This window comes from Alexandromys fortis, unplaced genomic scaffold, assembly GCF_014885135.2.
Source record: "Alexandromys fortis isolate MF-2015 unplaced genomic scaffold, M_Fortis_MF-2015_v1.1 scaffold_50, whole genome shotgun sequence".
NCBI lineage: Eukaryota > Metazoa > Chordata > Mammalia > Rodentia > Cricetidae > Alexandromys > Alexandromys fortis.
This window is the reverse complement of record NW_026067932.1, coordinates 11,282,370-11,302,330: the sequence shown is the minus strand read 5'-3', so window position 1 is coordinate 11,302,330 and position 19,961 is coordinate 11,282,370. Positions and strand designations below refer to the sequence as shown.

Genomic DNA, 19,961 nt, shown 5'->3' with positions numbered 1-19,961 from the left:
CTCCCTCAGCCTGAATGAGCTTTCTTCTCTAACAGTGGAGGCTGGCTCTCCTTTGGGTCAAGTTCTGCTCACTGTGCTAAGAAACTTGGGTCATCTGAGAGTACACTCTCACAGTCTCATTCATCACAGTATCCCTGTGCCTAGCACAGAGACAGCACAGGGACACTTTATGTTATCATTATTACTTGGGATCTCAGGGTGACGAACTCACGGCAATCCTCCTGGCAAGAGCAATCAGTCGTCCAAGAGCTGGGACTGCAGGCACATGTCACCATCCCTGCCTCATGTGACCATATTAGACATCACATGACTCCTGTGTCTGAGTCTCTGTGTTGCCCACTACAGAGGTGGTGACATTGTCTAGGCCTTGGGAAATAGCACTACGCTGATCCCCTCCACCTCCTGCCTTAGAGAGCAAGGCTTATATGTGTGTGAAATACCGTCAGTCAACACAGGGCTATGGGCTTTATTAAAACCAATTGATTCCTCTAGCCAGTTTGTTATGTAGGCCAAACCAATAGTAATAAGAAGCACCTCTGTAATGTGCATCCCCCCCACCCCCGTTTACAAAACACTTTTCTATCTGTCACAGACATTGTCTCATTTATTCAGTGTTGAGCCATGGGCTGAAATTGCTGCATTGGTGGAAGGAGACCCTGGGCTAATGGAACTTAAATCAGGCCATTCCAGGCCCCTTCCAGACTCTGTCAGTGCAAGCATTTTCTCTAAGTGGGTGCAACAAGGCCTTATTAGGCCAAAGGCCCTGCTTACAGAACTGTTTTTCTTGGCTGCTGCCAACCTACACGAGGCAGGGGCTTTTGCAGTCTGAAGGAGGCCTAGCTCCAGGTGTGGCCTCAGTGGGTCTGGCTCCTGCACGCATATGATGTTAAACAGTCTCGAGGGAGGAAACGCAGTGCAGTATCAATTACTAAAAATCCTTCTGCCCTAATTCGCATGCCAGAAGCACATAAAGTGCGCAGGTTTTTGGGAGACTCCTTGTGGGTCGGACTCAGCCTTCCTTGGCCTATTTGAAGTCACAAATGAGGAGGCTCTTCTTCTTTTATGGGGACTGGGTAGGGACACAGGCAAATCCCCAGGGCCCGATCAATCTTCCCTTTCCATTACAGGAGCTTAAAGCTAATGTGACCAGCAAACCGTCCCCATCGGAAGCAATTACAGGCCTGGGGATCCCTCTGAGGCCAGCCTTTCCCATGTAGGACTCTGACAACAAGTCCGCTGGGCAAACATTTACTGAATGCCTGCTCTGAGCCAGGCTCTTATTACTGGAGCCTCTCTAGTGAGAACCAGGCTTAATAGTCATGAGGTACTTCTTGGTGTGTGTGCATGTGCGTGTGCGTGTGTGTGTGTGTGTGTGTGCACGCATGTGCATACAGGTGCTCTGTTTCCTGCCTTCAGCTCATGATCTCACTCTTAACAGGCCACAGGATTCATAGGGTCAGGTGACTTCAGAGTAGACGCATTTTTCCAAGGATATGAGAAAACAACAGGATTGGGTCCTGTTTTAACCTTGGCTCTCCTACGGGCAGCTGTGGGAACTTGGGCCACAACCTTCCTAGAGCTTGTGGCAGGGCAGTTGAAAGGATCATGGACACAAGGGCAGTATTAGCTCTCTGGTTTGAACCCTGAGCCCGGAAGCATCAGAGGCTCTTGCCAGAAGTGAGACTGCCCATGACTGAAAGCCAGGTGGAGAGCTGGGCCCTAGGGGCTCACATTGAGTGTGTTTTCTGTTTTCACAGTCTGCTAATGTTTGGAAGATGCTATAAGGAGGAGAGCCTGGCTCCACATTGGCAGGAGAGGAAGGGGAGACCTCAGCATGCCCAAGATTGGGACCTGCCCTGAGCTTCTGCTTTTACGGGTCTGAGGTACAGATAGGACATCCAGGGGACACTTTCAAAGCTCCCCCAGGCAATATCTGTGTGGTGAAAGTTGGGGGAACAGGCTTTCCATTTTGGTATGGTTTCTACTTAGAAAGACCATCTCAGTATTGAGTCCTGGAGGTGAGCCACCAGATGGGCTAGGTACAGATCCTGTTGGTTCTAACATGGCTGGGATAGACACATCATTTAAGTCCTTTTTGTGTGCTCTTCCCTTTGTCTGGGTCTCTCTAGCTTTCTTCTTGAGCCCAAAGCCTCATTCTGAGCCCTGTAGCTTTGGCTTGGCCTTGGTTCTCGGTTCCTAGCCATGCCCTCAATGTCCTGGGTCTAAACTATTACAGTACATGGCTCCAAAAAGGACATCCTCTTTGTCAAACACCCCGCATATCCTGTAATTGACTGGTAACTTGGGGATACTCCCTCTAGATGTACAAATCTTTGGGAGAGGGTGTCTCTTACCTTTGGGCCCCCTCCCCCAGTCCAAGCCTGGAGCTAACAGATACAGGGCTCCAGTGATCGCTGCGGGGCTTGGGATGGAGCGGGAGGGGTGAAGTAAGTGAGCCTCAAGAGCAGGTGCTAACAGCTTAGTCAGGGGTGTCCCAAGGTGCTAGGGACATCTGAGGCCCCAAGGCTACCCCAGAGCTCACCTGGAAGATGGGGTACTTCACGTAGCCGATCTCTATGAAGGTGCTGTCGTTTGTTGGCTTGCTGGAGAGGAGAGCCTTGAACCTGAACAACACAGAGAAAGACCGAAAGAATCATCCACATACCTAGGGCTTGCCCCAAATGACTCTTCTCATGACACATATCTCTGGATTCTGCTCTAAAACACATCTGGATTACAGATGTCAGTGTCTATTCAAAGCTAAAGACCAGCTTGAAACTCACATCTTCTCCCACACTGGCCACTGGGAAGGAATGGATTCTCTTTAAAAGACCAACACTCCCCAGCACCAGCCCAGGGTCTCCTCTGCAGGCCTTAGTTTGTTCTGAGTGCTTGCCCTGGCTTCCCTCTTGTCTGGTGCCCAGGGGTCATCACCTGCCCTTATTTCTGTTGTCTGAGCTTTGCTCCAGGGAGCCAGGCACTTCTGTTTTTGTGGGACATAAAGCCTCAAGGGCATTTAACCCATCCTTGCTGACTGATCATCTGTCTTGGAGTTGGATGCAAAGCCTCTGGCAGGTAGGGACCTTATCAGTGGGACTGAACTTCAAAAAGCAGGGATAGCAGCTAGGGTTGTAGCTCAGTTGTACAGAGGTGCCTGGCATTTCTGAGGCCTTGGGTGCAATTCCCAGCACCAAATAAATTGGGCATGATGGTGCATGCCTGTAATTCCAGTACTAGGGACTAGAAGGCAGGAGGGTCAGAAATTCAAGGTCAACCTTGTTACAACTGGTATTCCAGGAGAGTAGCAATAGGAACAGTCACAGACAAATTCTAGTCGCAGCAAAGCTGAGAGTCTGTACCTGGGAGAAGCCGTGAACAACAGCACTTTGTGAGCATAGAAGGGTCTTCCCTCTACCAGGAAGGTCACGTCAGACATTTCTTTATTGTTAAGAAAATGAGGATCTAGAACAGAAAGGGGAGCAGTGTGTTAGTGAAGGAAGGGTGAAATTGGGGCCCTCTGGCGAATGCACAGGAGAGGACCGAGAACCATATTGACCTTTTCATTCCTCGTAGGTGATTTAAGAGTCACGCCAGAGACAGCTCCCATAGAGGATGGATACATCCCTGCCACCCAGCTCAGCACAGGAGATATTCAAGCTGACCTGTGGCTAGAAGCAGCTCTTGGACTGGCTCAGTGGTTTAGTGGGGGTAATGGCACTTGCTGAGCATGTGGGACGACCTGAGTTCTGGTCCCTGGAATCCACTTACAAGATGGATGTGGCCAGGAGGGAGTGGCTCACGCCTTTAATCCCAGCACTTGAGAGGCAGAAGCAGGAGGATCTCTGTGGTTTTGAAGGCCAGCCTGGGTCTACAGAGTGAGTTCCAGGACAGGCTCCAAGGCTAAAAAATAAAGCTGGATGTTGTAGTACTAGTATCTAGAATCCTGGGGCTCCTATGGTTAGATGGGTGGCAGAGTCTGAGAATCTTTGAAGCAAGCTAGACTGGTGTACACAGCAGCAAACAAGAGACCCTGCCTCGGACAAACGGGAAGTCATACCTGACCCTGACTGTCACAACTGTGCTGTGACCTCCTACATACCCACGCTCTCACACTCACAAAGAAGGAGAAGGAGGAGAAGAAGCAGCCATATACTCCATAGCAGATTTGCCTCTAGGCAGAGCTTAGGGACTTCCTAGTCTATAAAGGGAGTTCACCCATCCCCATGCCTCTGTCTTAGGCTTGCTGCCACCCTACCCTGTGGAAGTGGTGTAGAAGGGCAGCCATGCCCTTGCCACTGGACTCCAGGCTGTTTTCTCCTAAAATCAGTGACAAAGGAAGCCACCCACAACTTATCTCTTTTAACGAGACAGTGTAGCTAACACTCGCTTACCTAGTCTAACACACAAAAAGGCAGGTCTTGTGCAGAGGGAAACCTGAGACACACAGACATGACAGTGGCCAAGCAAGCCAGGGTTTGAATCAAGGCATTCAGATTCTATGGCGTGACTCACCAAATACAAGATTCCTAGGGTTATCTTTAATGTAGCTATGTAGACCAAAGGTCCTTCTTGATGGCCCTTGGAGTTGGTCCAGCACTTTTGCCTTGCTGGGAATAGTCTCGACTCTCTGCCTCCTGTCCTATCCATCACAAACAAGGTGTTTCTAGCTGCCAGAGTCTTGTGGTAGGCCACCTGCAGGCCAGTTGTCTAAAACTGCAGCACTCAGGGTTGGCCTTCCACAGTGCTTCCGTGGGGAGCAGCACTCGTGTTTGAGTTTGAGGAGCCACAGCTTCTTCACCATCTACACGATTCTCCTGGCCTCATGCTCTGTGCAGGGTGTGCCTCATCCCTATGAGAGGTGCTCCAAACCGGGACCAAAGGCAGAAGAGTTTTCTTCCCTACGGTCATCCCCAAACTCCTGACCATTCTTTCCCATTCCTCTTCATTCTGTTACCAACCTTGTTCAGGTTACATCATCATTCTAGACAGTTCTGGAGCTTCTGTGGGTCTCGTTGCCTTCACTCACCACAGGAGGCCTCTTCCTAACATCAGATTTCATGCTGATGGGGGCAGGGAGACTGTAGGATATGTTTGTGTTTCATACCACAGAGTCCTTGCACTCCATAGTTCACAAAGGAATCTGCACACACAGGCTAGGAGCAGCTTGGCAGAGCAACTGTTGATGGCTTGCTGCTTCTGAATTAAATCTCCAGCCCAGGAGGTGCTAAGAGAGGCCTGAGCTCAGATATCCACAGAACCAGGACCAGTCGAAGAGATTGTTTTGGGAGAAGGGCTTAGAACTGTGACCGACCACATGACAGAAAGGTAAGACTGAGCTCTGGAATGGTTAACTCTTTGTTTTCACCCTCCCTATAAAGCTTGGGGGCTGGAGAGAAGAGAGGAGGTTTGTTTTTAGGGTGTTAGCCCACTGCCACCTCAGAGCCTGGTTCCCCTGAATACAGCACAGTGTAATGATTCAGTTCCTGTCTCCGATGACTGGTTTTTGTGGTGACAAGCAGTGTGGGCTCTGATTACAATCCATCTCTCCCATTCTACAAACCTTCCAATAGCTCCCCAGGGCTCCAGAGAGGCCACACTTCTTTGCTTTTAAAAGAAGATTTATTTTTATTCCTTTTAGTGGCATGTATATGTATGTGAACATGAGAGCAGGTGCCTGCCGGCTCTGACTTCCCTGGTCTACCATTACAGGTAGTTGTGAGCTGCTTGATATGGGTCCTGGAACAGAACTCAAGTTCTCAGGAAGGGCAGTAGTACTCTTAACTGCGGAGCCATTTCTAAAGTCCTTTTACCAGACCACTGTGACTGAGTTCCTTCACCTCTCTCTCATCAAGACCTCTGTCTTCTTAAAAAAAATACTTTATCTTATGCATGTGTGTCTGAGTGTGCCCTATGTGTGTGCAGGAGCCCAAGGAGGTCAGGAAAGACAACACCCTGGAACTGGAATTGCAGACAGCTGTGAGTCACCATGTGGGTGGTGGGAACACCTGAGTCCTCTGCAAGAGCAGTAAGTGCTCTTAGGCTGTGTCCTGGACCCAGCCCTCAAAAATGTTTGTGCTAACGAGGAGTCTCACAAGGCACTCAGATGGTGTATACTGCTGATTGATAATCGAGGAAGGTCACTCTCCACAACTACCACCTTCTCATTTGGTTGACCTTTTCAGTCTGTTGCCCTGACAACCAATGTTTCCTGCAGGGCAGAAACACTTGTGACTTAGGTACAACTCAGATTTGTCACGGGCATGGTTATAAAGGTAACATAGACCCTTTGACACTGCTGCCAACTTTCCCGTTTTAGCAGAAAGCTGCATCATATTTAAATGTCCACGTTACTCATAACAGTGATGAGTATACATTGAATCAGCTCCACGCACTCAATCTTTCAACTGATAAAGGCAGAGGGATAGCTTGGCTGCCGGATAGAATTTTCAGATGCTTTCATTTTCATATTCACAGGGAAAGGATAAAGGAAGCAGGGAAGATCCCAACCCTTAGAGGAAAAGGAATCCTTCATTGTTAATTTTTTATTACTCTCTGGGCAACAGGGGATGTGGGCTTCTGCAAGACCAGGCTCAGGTTTCCAGTCTCAAGACTGCCAGGTATTTCTCTGTCTTTTCAATTCTGCTCTGCCTGAAGTCAGTGTCTGCCTGAGGGAATCTCAGGAGCTGGCCCTACACAGTGAGGAATTCTGGCATTGGCAGGGCTGGTCTTCAAATCCCAGCTCCACCCTGTTTCCAGACTGCAGTCAAAGCACAGGATGGGTCTCACCTGCCGCCTGGGAAGCACTACTGAGAGGTGGAAGTTGGGTATATGGCTGGAGTCTTGTGCAAGTATTCAAGGATCATATAAAGTGTTCAGCTATCCTTACTGGATTTCAGAGCACCTAACCCCACTGCTCAGGTATGCCCTGCTTTTTGAATTAAAAATATTTATTTTATTTTTAATAAGCTATGTATGTATGTGTCTGTGTGTGAGTGCCCACAGAGGCTAGAAGTGTTGAAACTCTGTGGATCTACACTTATAAGGTTGTAAGCCACTTGACACAGGTGTTAGGAAATGAACTTGGCTCCTCTGGAAGAGCAGAGTTTATTCCTAACCTCCTAGGCATCTCTCTAGCTCTAACCTGTCCTTGTTTTTAGTCACATGTATGTTCCCTTCTTTTCACCATCTCCTAAAGCAGGACTTTCATTAGAGATAGTGCTGGCTCCTTGGTGTCTCCTGCTTACTCCTCTGCCGTGGAGATGAGGGACTTCATAGACGGAAGAGTAGCTGTTTAATCCTGCCACTTTAATAAAACACCACGACAAAGGGAACTTAGGGGAGGAAGGGTTTAGTTTAGTTCACAGTTCCTGTCCATCATTGCAGTCAGCACAGCAGGAAGCAGCTGCTCACATCCACAGCCAGGAGCAGATAAACCGAATCTGTATGAATATTCTCAGTTCTCTTGTTCCTTTTCATATCAGTCCAGGCAATGGTGCCCACCCACATCAATAATCCAATGAAGGAAATCTTCACAGACCAACCGAGTCTAGACAATTCCTCATTGAGATTCTCTTACTTGATGATTCTAATTAGACCATATCAAGTTGACTATCAAAACCATCACAGCTGGCATGGACAGTGGGCCATCTACCACAATTTCCTGTGCATGGGACATCAGGACTCCTCAGCAGTGCCCAGCGGCAATGAATGAGGGAAAAGGTCCCACAGGCGAGGCACCATAGTCTCCTCATCCATGTCCTCTGTTGTATTCTCCAAAGAGATTGACCTCCTACTAAGGGAGATCTCAGCTCTTGGGCTTGACTCCTCCTCTGTCTGCCTCTTGATTGCCCCGTGAAGTCCCCACCCTAGACTTGTTACATGTGTGTGCTTCCTTCCCGTCCCTATGCTCCATGGCTATAGCCTGAATACACCTGGGCCACTGTGACTCACCCAGGCGTGAGGTCTGCTTCCTCTTGATCTCCGTGAGCTTGGGAATGGGGTAGGGACCATAGCAGTGTGTGAAGATGACACACAGTTGCTGGCTGATGACTTCATTCTGCAAAGGAAGAAGAGGAGCTGTGTTGTGGGAATGCCAGGGTGGTACAAGCCAGGCTGTCACTACAGACACCTGTCCCCCAGGCAAGAGGAGCCCAGACATTCAGTTTACACCGACCTGCTCTGTGAGACCATTGTTGAGTGCTTATGAAATCTATATAAAACATGTTCCCATCACACCTTGATCACTTCCTAGCCAAGGGAAAGCAGGGTTTTGTAGCTTCTGAAGACAAAGCTTTCACCTCCAATCCACCTTTATCCGCATTCTCAAACTCTGGAAGCAGCCAGCAGTCCTGAGCAAGCAGCAGAAAGCCCTTTTAGCCCTGTCACTGTGCCCCTCAAGGACAGGATGGAAGCTTCTGCTTCAGCTCTGTAATAAGTCGGATTCTAGGGCTCAGGCGTTCTGGAACTGGGAGTCATCAGTTGAATCATTTCTCAATAAAAATAAAAATAAGGACGGCGGAAGGCAGTTCTGTGCCTCCAAACTCCAGCTGCCCAAGGCGCAGGGAGGAAGGAGACTGTGTGGAGTGAGTGACCTTCATCCCAGTGTTCGGTTCTTTTCCATTAGTCCTTCCTAGCTACTGCCCTCCACCAGCAGGTGAACCGGCTGGGGGTGGGGTGGGGTGTGATCCACTGCATCCTGCTTTTTATTGGGCAAGTGGCTAAACCAGGGGCTGGGCAAATCTTTACAACAGCTGTGGTTTGACTGTCTCCGAGGGCTCATGTGTTAGGGGTGTGGTCCCTTGTTCATGGGGAGATGGTTAAATAAACCTTCGTGAGACTCTGCAGGATATTTGAGGTCCTTGGGTGTGTCTCCGACAGGGGATTATGGGATGCTGGTCTGCTCAGCCCTTTCTCTCTTTGCTTCCCAGCTGCTCCTCCCACATGCTTCTGTTGCTACCCCAGAAGCAATGGACCAGCTGACCACCGACCTCCAAAACTTTGAGCAAACCGAACCCTCCCTCTTTTAAGCTGAATATCTCAGGTGTTCTGTTTTAGCAACACCAGGCAGACTAACACAACAAAGTATCAAAAAAGGAAGGTTAAAACATGCTTTGTACCATTTCTCTGAAAATAAAAGACTGAAGAGTTCTTAGAAGAGTAGAGTGAGATCATTATTTTTTCTTTATATTTCCCACTACTGAGTATTGTTGTTTTTTAAAATGATGACTTGGGACCGTAACGATGCTAGAGATCCAAGAAAGTCTCAAAGTTAATCCCCGAGGCAGGACATAGCTCCTCCGTGTGTGAAAAGAAAATTTAAACCCTTCTATCAAAGTGGATAGATTGCAGAAGGCAGTGTCAGCTGGGACATGATTAAGACAGGGGTCATCAGAGCGGAAGGAAGAAGGGATGGTGGCGCTTCTCAAGGATGGCATGGATGATATGGATGAGCACAGGGAGGCAGGCACTTCTCTGCCTTGGCAACCACGCCAGTGGCTAACACCCCACCCCTGCATTCATGGGCGAGCCAAGTGTTTCTCCCCACGAGCAGCATTAGAATTCCCCGAGAGCCGGTGTGGAACATAAATCCTTTCCTTTCTTCCATTGTCTCTCATTTTTGAGACAGGACCTAGATATGTAGCTCAAACTCGTCTCGAAGTCAAGATCTTCCTGCTTCACCTTCCCAGGTGCTGATATAACAGGCAAATGCTTCCAGACCGGATCCCCGGCCTTGAAAAAATAGTCCTTGTTTTCTGGAGCTGGGCAAAGCCTGGTAGCAGCGTGTGTATGAGTGGCGGAAATTACTGGGTAGGTGACAGTCATGGCTCCTTTCAAGGCAGCCTCCCCTGGCCATGACATCAGCAGATGTGGGGTGACCTTCCCATTGGCAGAAGGCTCTATGGTTGCATACCAATGTCTGGTTTCTGTCATTCAAGGAGACAAAATGACATTTCACAGGGAAAGGCACTGCAGGCAAACCCAAGGGGAAGCTGAGGGACGGGCAGGGTGACTTCACCATTGAGAACGTGAGGTTTGCAGCAGCCAGGCTGCCTGGATCAGGATCCTGGCTTTTCTGGATCCCCCTCCAAAGGGATCTCAAGTCTATCATTTCAAACGGAGATGTTGATAACACAACCCCCTCCCTCTGGGGGTCCTTGGGAGGAGTAGATGAGTATGGAGGATCTAGAATGGTCCCTGTCACACAGAATGTGGGTGATCATCATCATCATCAAAGGCATGTCCTGCTTTAAGTGCCCGGAGCCATCACTCATGGAAGAGAGAATCTGGGAGAAGCGTGAGGGCTGAATGGGGACACGCCAGAAGAAAGGAAATGGGGGGAAAAGGCAGACCTAATAAGGCTTTGATGAATGGATGTAACAAAAGGAAGAGATTGCTCACACATGCTTGTTCTGCTCCGGTGTTTTCTCTGGTGTTGATAAATTAAGCAGTGTTAGTGAATGGTGTTCACACTAAGTTCCATTTTCAAGGTTTTTCACAGAGATGGTTTGAGAGCTCGGCTATGAGGATCTGAGAATGTCTCTGGTGACTTCTGGATGCTTTTAAGATTTGATCCAAAATTCACTTAGTGACTGGTTTTCCTTAGCAGTCCATTGGCAGGCAGAAGCTTAGACTGAAGCATTGCTCAGAGGCTTCCTGGGCCAGCATGCTAGCAGATTTTCCTGCTTCGATTGATAATAATTTTTAAACTTTTGGTGGTGCTGCTAGCTATTGTTCAGTGAGGGGCTTTAGATACACATACCTGCTTCATTGGGGCGTCTGAGATCCCCGATATGGGTACATCGCAGTCAGAAAGATTGTTTTTAAATCATTGTAAGTCTTATGATAAAGAATAAGAGACTTCTTTTAAAATTTAAACAATCGTATTTTTCATTCTGCTGATGGGGAGATGGAAAAGGCATCCATTTCCTATCCCTCATCACAAGCTGCTGTGGTTAATGTGCGTTGCCCCTCTGTAATACATGTGTCAGTCTGGTTCCCAATCTGATGATAGTGAGGACCGTCGGTAAATGTTAGCACTGAGATAAGAGGACGAAGGACAGACTACAGAGGTGAAAACATATGTGAACCACGTGGCTGACAAAGGACCAGTCCTTGTCATCAGTAAGGAACTCAGAATCCAACAACTCAAACAGAACAACAGTTCAACTAGAATGCAAGAAAATGATACAAAGAGAAATTCCAGCGGAGAGGATCCACGGATGCTGGACCAGTGCATGCTTGGGGAATGTCTGACTGCACGCTGTAGCCATGTTAATCTGCCTGTTTCCCTGTGGGCCAGTCTGTGTGATGTTATTCCATACAGGTAAGGGTTTCCATGAAACCTCCCATGAAAGCAAATTAACCCTCTCTCCTTCCTTCCTCCTGGCTGTACCATCCTTTTTGCGCCTGCTCCTTCCAGAGAATGGAACTGCCTGCTCTGTCTCTGGATAGCCTCTCCTGGATGTTCAGTCCAGCTGCCAGGGAACGGGTTCCTTCTGCCTGCCTCCCCAACACGCCTGTTAGGGTTGCTGGTGACTTTCATTTCCTTCCATTCAAAGCCCTTTCCCCACAACCCTCCTCCTGTCAGACACTGGGGTGCTTGTGGAAGGCCTCTCACCCCTGAGCCACCAGGCGAGATGAAACCTGTCAGCAGTCAGGAAGGGATGGCTTTTTGGTGGCCTGGGAGCCAGGGGAACTTGGGGTGCTAGGTGTGCTGTATTTTGTGATCTAGTGATGACTGATTTCAGCTGATAGAAATTCACTGGGCTCTGCAGTTACAATCTGGGGAATTTTTTTACATTTATGTCTTACTTCTAAGTGATGTTTGCTTAAACAACAAACAAAAACCAAAATGCAGAATTCTTCCATGGCAGGGGTAGAGGGGGAGTTAAAACCAGACAGGCCAGAAAACACTCGATTATAGACACTGGGAATGCATCCAGCAGTCCCTTTCACCCAGGTGGTTCTGGGTAATTTCAGTTGAAAGCCTTTTATCCATTTATTTTAAGTTGTAGGGGGACAGGGGAGGAGCTTGCTTTTGAAATGTTCGCAGCAGGGTCCGCTCTTCTTGAACTCACTGAGGCCCACTATACTCGGGCTGCATGGCACAGACACCAATCACAGCCAGCAGGAGCTACAAAGGCTGGCTTGAGGCTGGCACTGCCCAGAACAGCTGCTGAGATGAGCTCTGGCCTCAAGGCTCCAAGACACTCTGAAAGCAGATGGACTATGTGGCTGGTGGGCTGACTCTGTCACCAGGGAAAGGCAGTTCTGTGTGCCCCTCACTCTCACAGCGAGCAGCCCGTCCCTAGCCCAGGACAGGTACCCACACAGTGTGGCTCATAGGCCAGTTTCTCCTGAGGCTCCACAGACTCCTGTGGATGGACCCAAGAGTTCCACAAAGCCTTCCCTGGGGCAGATGATCACTCCAGTGTGGGCCCTTAGCTGCTCAGCAGTGGGTGAGCTTGGGCGGGTTAGTATCCATCTCCCTGCCTTCATTACCCTTTGTTTGTTATATGTTAAATGTTTGTTAAATGGAGATGAATTTAGGGTTCCTCCAGAAGTGCTTGTGAAGACTGTGAGAGTTAAACCTTCAATATGCTTAAGTGAGTGAATGGCTTGTAATTAAATTAAACATATATATTATAATATATATATATCATGTGTAAGCTTTGAAAAAAATCTTCATTTCTGTCTTGGGGCATAATGAAGTTCATTATGAAAGGATTCTACAGACAAACGAGTCTGGGAAACACCTTAGTTTCCTTTGTGAATTTCAGGGCACTGAAGACTGAAGTGTTCACAAGACATTGTCACCCTGAGGATAGCAGATGGCATGGTGACACCGGTATTGGCAGCTGGCTGTGCCTGCCGCTGTCCTGAGCTGGTGTTTACAGAAGATCCTTGGGGAAACACAGAAAGCCCTGCATCTTCTATGACGCTCTTCATAGCCACTAAGGAAGCTTCTCTGTGGTGTCAGGGAAGAGTGGAAAGGCACTGGGGTTTCCCATCACATTGCACTCACAGCCACTTAGAGACCTTTATGATTGCTGACTCATTTACAGACAGGGAAATTGAGGCAGGAAGAGGTTTAAGAAGCTTGACTAGGGCCCTATGGCTAATGAGTGGGAGAGTTAGGATTTGAACCCCTGTAATTTGGTTCTAGAGTACATACGCTCAACCACTGTGTTATATGAGCCCAAACACTTGCGTGATGCAGCGGCTTAGGGTAGGAACTCTCTAGAACCTTTCAGGGAGGTTGGTGCTCCTCCCTGGTGCTTCTCATGGTCACAGTGCTGGGGGATTCTCTACTGTGACCCCTGGCCTTTGGCTATTGACCCCAGTGGGTGTCAGGGAGCCAGTTCGTCAAGGTTGCCCAAAACAGTACTTCCCACCCACACACAGGAGGGGGCCGCACACCCCTGGCAGGGACCCGAGTGTCTTTATGATATTCCCAAATGGATGACTCTACAGAGCTTTCGTGGACTGATTCTCATAATTCCCCAAGAGTAAGACAGATGTGTAGAAAGAGATGTAGAGATGTGGCCTTCCTTTGCTGGGAATGGAGACCTCGGTAGGGGTGAACCCCAAGGAATCAGATGAAGCTCCTCTGACAAGCTGTCCCATCAGAGGTGTTTATCATTTTGATACTGTGATATGATGTCATCTACACATATATTGGGCTTCATCCATAGTTGTCCTGAAATATATACGTATGTATGAATGTATGTATGTATGTATGAATGTATGTATGTATGTCCATAGCATGAAATGTATGTAAACCTTTGGGATGCATGTTGGACAAGTTGTCATTCTACATGAAAAGACTTCTCTCAAGGCCTAGCTTTTCAGAAACTGTGGCAGAATACTGTCCAGGGATGACACCCTTCCCCTTTTCCTACTCGATTCCCACCGTCCCTTCGGGCCTGGTCAGCACCTGTACCTTGGGGGTGCCCGCTTTCTCTCTTTTGAATCCTACATTTTTTTAAGCCTGGTCCAGGGAAACTAGCTTTATATGCTTTTAGAGCACATGGGTTGGTATTACCCCTGGCTTCAGTGTAAGTTCCACAAGTCAAAAATCACGTACCTGCTCTTGTGCCTAAGTGCCTTGGGATACCCCCAAATACTCAGTCAAAAAGCCGCCTCACAAGTAACTATGCAAGTAGCTGTAGCCAGCTGAGATGCGCTCGCCACCTTTAACCGCGATGTCGTGGTGTTTAAGGACCATCGGTTCCCAGCGAGGGACCGTCCAGATCTGTGAGTCTCCCACCCCCACTCTCCACTGCAACCACAATAGCCCCCCATTTGTACCTTGCTTGCTTTTAAGATTTCAAACATCAGGGGCAGGCCTTGCGTGACGAGCTCCTCTGTGTACTCCTCCTCTTGAATGGTCTTGAACTCCTTGAGCAAACACTGAATGAGAGGCCGGCGGTGCTGCTGGAAGGCGACCCGCAGTGACTCCAGCCACGTGTGCAGAGTCCATGGGACACCTGAAGGGGGCAGGGCGGGGGAGGCATCGGGCCAGGCGGGAGGGGAGGGCAGGAGAGGAGAGGGTAGAAAACAACCAAGGAACAGGAATATTTTCATTTGGAAGTGGGCCTTTGTCTAAAATATTATCAAGCTGTGAAACCGAGGGTCTGGTCTCAGTGAATACAGGCGAGACACGCAGAAGTTGAAACTCGTCTGCGTACGCGTGCGCATGCGCCTCATACTATTGGAGGGCGCATTCTACAATACCAGTCATTGCGCAGAATCTTTCAGTTACTTATTCTTACATCTCCCTGCCTCTGAGTTCACTGCCTTTCTTCTACTGGGGAGGGGAAACCTCAGGGGAAGAGAGAGTTACTTCAGGATTAGATGACATAACCATGCTCAGATGAGGGCTGAGAACCGTGAGATCAACCACTGAAATCAGTGAGAGGAGACCATTGCCGGCCCGTGTGAGACATTTCCACCTGCAGCCCCTCATGGCGTCTTCTTCCTTTAACAAGGTCTCCTCAGCGGATGACTGCTGTATTGTGCTGTGAGAGGGCCAGGAGGGAGGGAGAGCATGCCCCGCCTGAATCAGAACGAACAGGTGGATGGTCCCGAGCCCCCAAGCTTAATCATGCAAAACAGACTCTCAGGGCAACAGCATACATTTCCCACGTATTGGACAGTCCACCTGACAGAGACCCTTTCCAGAGTAGTGATCCAGCGGCTTCTATTTGGTTTTCAGCCTGCCATGACCCATTTTTATGTCTTACGGTTCTCTTCCCTTGCCAGGCAAAAGTCACTAGATGGGTACTAGGCTAGCCTGGATCACCAGAAACACCAATGAGCCAGCTCTGGGCTTTCTCACTGAAGAAAAAAAGAGCCGCTGCTCTCCTGAATGGCGGCTCCTGTTGACTCAGAGGAAAAGTCCTGCTGAGGAGGCATTTGTCCTTGCCTCCAGGGTCGCTCTGTGTTAGTGGAGTTGGGTGTCCTACACAGCAAAGTCCTCAAGCCCTGGGAACCACCTGGAGTGATTGTTAAATATACAGATTCCAGCCTTTATCCATCCAGACCCTCGACAGCAGAGCCTCTGGGTGCAGGGCCTGGCAATCTGTATTCAGACAAGCTCCCCAGGTGATTTAGGTGCATGGCTCAAGGTCCAGGGTTTGGGAACCAGGGCAGGATGAGCTAAGGGTGGGGGCCTCAGGGCAGGCAGAGTGTTGCTGTCTGTGGGAACAGTGTGGGTGTCTTGGTCTGGAGATGTTCTGACAAGTGAAGGAAAAGCTCCCTGGGACCCCTTGATGTGTGTATGAGCATGTGTGTGAGCGTGTGTGTGTGTGTGTGTGTGTGTGTGTGTGTGTGTGTGCATGCTGTGTCTCATGGTGAATGGTGCCCAGACTGACCTATACTTCTGATATCAATTGTCACATCCACGTAGCCATGCTCAGCGCTGTGATACATGGCCTCCCTCAGGGCCCTCAGTTTGGCCTTGCTGTTGCGGCTGGCACACAAGGGGGGCGGGGCTGTTTCTGGCAGGTCAGTCCCCTCAGCCAGAATCTCCTCCAGGGACAGGATATCGTTCTTCTCCTTCTCTGGCTGAGCGAGCAGCTTGCGGAACACATTCCTGTCAATCATAAACCCAGAGAGGAAGACACTGAGAGATGGAAGGAGCCGTGCTGGGAGCAGGGGCACAGTAGGGGGCTAGGAAGCTGCTCACTCAGAACCAGGAACGAGAGGATAATTCCCAGGTGGTGGCTTTACGGATGGAGGGCTTTGGGGATGAAGGAGATGGTGGGGTATGACTGGCCATGTTTCCTGGAGGATATGTTAAGACTGAATAATATCCAGAAAGTTCTGGAACTCAGCCCTTTTGAGCATTAGTCTGGAGAATTTTCTCTCTTTGACGGGGGAGGGGTAGTGTGTAATAAAACCTGATGGGGCTTCTGGAAGAAACCTAGAAAGGACTTGAGCAAAGACGAAGAACTCTGTCATTCCTCTTTGAGTTCTTCTCACATCATGGCAGCTGACATGATGTACTCTGACCCATTCTGGCCAGGAGTGACATATCTCTGTGATTAAAGCCGGCTCAGAGTGGACAGAACATGGCAGTCTGTAGGCTCGCACGTGCAGGGAACTGGCTCTTGGCAGAAAACTGTGGGTGAGGGCACTCTTGTCAGGGCCAGAGCCTGGGCCAGCTCACTTCCACTGGGCCCCACAACCAGAGAGAGGATGGGTCTGGGGGGTGGCCTGGGAATCTGCATTTTTAACAAGCACCACTTGGGACCTGGTGGCCTTGGCCCATCCTAGCCTACCTGTGTCCATGGGCTGCGGCCTGGCTGAAAGAGTTCATGTCACCCTGGGGGGTTGTAGAAATTCCATTCCTGTACATGGTTCCTATCAGGGGGTCCGCACCACGCTCCAACAGCAAACTAACCAGCTCAAAATTCCCTGCAAGCCCAGAGAAGGGGGTTTTGTAAAAGAAACAAAAAAAAAGAAAAGAAAAGCCAGTCACAGGCACATCAAAGGCCACAGTGAGGGACGCCAGGGCGGGGGTGGAACTGGTAACTTACCAACAGCGGCTGCGAGCTGCAGGGGAGTTTCTGAGTAATTCTCCTCACCGTGCTCCACCGAGCCTTCCACCTTGGCCCCAGCATCCAGGAGGAGCTGCAGGGAAGAGTGGCCACTGAGATACACGGAGGGCGTGATTGTGGGTGAGGGGAGGCGTCAGTGTCCTGGTAGAAACCGGTCAGATACTAGTGTCTCCCTCCCCGAGTCAGTGACCTTGTGCACTGGGCTGGAGGCAACTTCACCTCAGAAAAGAAGCCTCTCTCACCTTCTAGAACCCCAGGCTACCTACAGTGTGGTCCATGCAGAAGAACATGTTGGACAGTTTGTTAGAAGGGCCGCCTCTCTGGGCCCCAGCCTGGGCATACTGAGCTAGTCTGTATTTTAACAGGCTCTCCGGGGCATCCTTAGGTATAGTAAGGGTTCCGGAAGCACCGAGAGAGAAGAAGCATCCAAATGCTGGAAATCTCTATTGTCAGGTCTGTGTCACAAGTCTCAGAGGGCAATTGACGTGACCCTTTCAGCCGCAGGTGCTCATACGTTATGACTGACCCCCGGATCGTGCTCGACCAGCCACGGGGAGAATCCCTTCCAGAAGACCCTGGAGGACTCTGAGGACAGGTGAGGTGTCTAGTTCTCTGATCAGCAAGATCCAGGGCGGGTAACACAAGCCGCAGAAGTTTTGCCTCTCCTGCCTTCATTCAGTGTATTTGCTGCTATGCGCGAGTTTATTAAAGGAGGCGGAGGCTCTGTCCATACCCGATCACCACTCTCGGTGACGGTGACGGTGTGCTGCCGGCATGTGGCACATAACATGGGGTAGAACCCACCATTTTTACTACCTACCTACTGCTACCTGAGGGCATGTCCCCACGACTGCACCTGCCTCAGGGATGCAGCCTCACTATCAGGAGGCTCTGCCTGACTTTCAGTTGTCCCCTTTCCTGAATGAATGGCTGAGGATGCCGTTGTCCATCAAGGGGTTCTGTCTGTGCTTTCGAGATGCTATCGACTCCCTTCTTTTTTAGGTTCCCCTCTGCCCTCAAAGGGCTGAGTTTGATGTCCTATATAAGCAGAAGTCAGCACCAAGGGTACTACATCACACCTAACCTCCTGAAGTGCCACCATGGGTCTGTCATGAGGATTCCCATAGCCAGGAAACATCAAAGGCTCTTGTGAAATACCAGCACTGCTGAGCTGTCCCTGCCACTCTGATCTCGGCTGCACAGAATTCGGAAATGTGGGCCACATCAAAGAGGCGTGTTCTTGTTGTATCTGCACTCACTATGGGCCTGGGGAGGTCCCGGACTTAGATGCCAAGCTCCTTCTTCTGATGAAGTAAAGACCAAGTTAAGACCGAGGCTAGTCACTGACAATCAAGTCGACCATGGTGATAAAAAGTGACAATACTCTCAGGATGGCAGATGCAGGCACGTTACCACATTTGGAGCTGTTTCAGAAGACGTGGGAAATGTACCGTAGACCCCCCCCCCCCCAGGAGCAGATTCTCAGGAGTCAATCCTCACACCAGTGCACTTTTCAAACATGTCCTTGTTGATCTGGATGCTTCTTCCCCACTGATTGGAAACCACTGGCATCTACAGAACACCCGGGCTGCACCCAAGGGAAGAGTCCCTCCAGGTACTGACCCTGGCCAAGTCTCGTGGTCACGTTAAGAATGTAAAAGGAGCAAGTCCCCAAAATATCAGCTGAAGTCCCACCTCAGAGCAATCAGGAAGAACTCCACTGGTTGGTCGCTCTGGGCGTGAGGCTGCGTGTGGGTACGCAATGCTTTCATATTGGTTAATGCTTGGCCAAATGGATGCTTAAGCACAATAATTTCATTATAAAATAAGGATATGCTTCATTGGATTGCAATTAACCAATATGAATCACTCGGGGAGATACGCATGCTGGGGGGAGATTTAGATTTGCGTCATGGAGTAATGTCACAGTTAACGGTCAGATGTGGATAGGGAAATACTTAATACCTGAACTACAGGAATATGTCCATGCAACACAGCAAAAGTCAGAGCCGTCCAATGGCGGGTCTCGGGGTGGACGGATGGATATTTATGAGGAGTACTGACAACCTATAAACAAATTGAAGTTATTTTTAAAAAGGTGACCTTCACAATATTTAGGCTTGCAGATTCTAGCCTATCTGTGGCCAGGCACACAGATTAGGGAAGTATCAAAAAGACATCCTGGCAGGTGCTTGGGCAAACGGCGGTGACGTCAGGTAGTGACTTCCCCTGTTGGAGGCCCCAAGCAACCTCTCACCAGAATTGGGCGCTGGTCCTGCTTGAGTTTCTTAGGAGAGATGCTGACGGAGCCTCCTGGAAGCAGGCCACTGGAGGTCTGTGTTTGGGGGGTGTTATCAATTGGGGCAGGGAAAGGTTTTTGAGCCTATGCTGTCTGTGCCTTCATCTCCCCCCTAAAAAGCATTAGCGTCCCTTCACTCATAGGGTGACGCTTTGGAAACCAACTTCTCTGCTGGTCTCTTTCCCTCTTACTGCTTAAGGAGGGCAGTGGTTCCGAGAGCTACAGGAAGTGAGGTAGCCCGAGACATCTATATCTACATTTAAGATCCTCAAAGGGGCTGGGTGAGGAGTAGGTCTGTCTCACGCTTCCACAGTAGAGAAGACAGTCGCTCATTTGAGAGAGGACGTCCCTGCCACTCTGCTCACAGGTCACCTAGCTTCTTAGTTGAAAAGGGCCCACATATAACTGGAAACACAGCCTCAAAACTTGCCCTGAACATGCCAAGAAGAAAGAATGAGAGACTGGCTTTCAGGATGGAGAAAGGGCCTTGGTTACGCCAAGCTGGGATGCAGTAGGGAAGCCGATGGCTGGAGGCTTGTGATATTAACACCACCAGCTCACAGTGATCTGCTCAGCATTCCTGGGGCATGTGACCTTGG

The 19,961-nt window shown here is 49.5% G+C and overlaps 1 protein-coding gene across 3 annotated transcripts in view; it reads right to left on the bottom strand.

The window, feature by feature from the left end:
- The window catches only part of Abtb3 (ankyrin repeat and BTB domain containing 3), a 245,625-nt gene that overhangs the window by 12,430 nt on the left and 213,234 nt on the right, over positions 1-19,961 (bottom strand). For 2 of the 3 annotated variants that reach the window (XM_050145663.1, XM_050145664.1), the window contains exons 7-14: positions 19,029-19,130; positions 17,043-17,136; positions 16,785-16,920; positions 15,876-16,096; positions 14,311-14,489; positions 7,951-8,056; positions 3,360-3,462; positions 2,543-2,624 (exon numbers count right to left, since the gene is read on the bottom strand). In XM_050145663.1, the coding sequence (XP_050001620.1) occupies positions 2,543-2,624; positions 3,360-3,462; positions 7,951-8,056; positions 14,311-14,489; positions 15,876-16,096; positions 16,785-16,920; positions 17,043-17,136; positions 19,029-19,130 (1,023 nt within the window). The remainder of the gene's footprint in view (positions 1-2,542; positions 2,625-3,359; positions 3,463-7,950; positions 8,057-14,310; positions 14,490-15,875; positions 16,097-16,784; positions 16,921-17,042; positions 17,137-19,028; positions 19,131-19,961) is intronic. The other variant, XM_050145665.1, reaches the window with a different exon arrangement.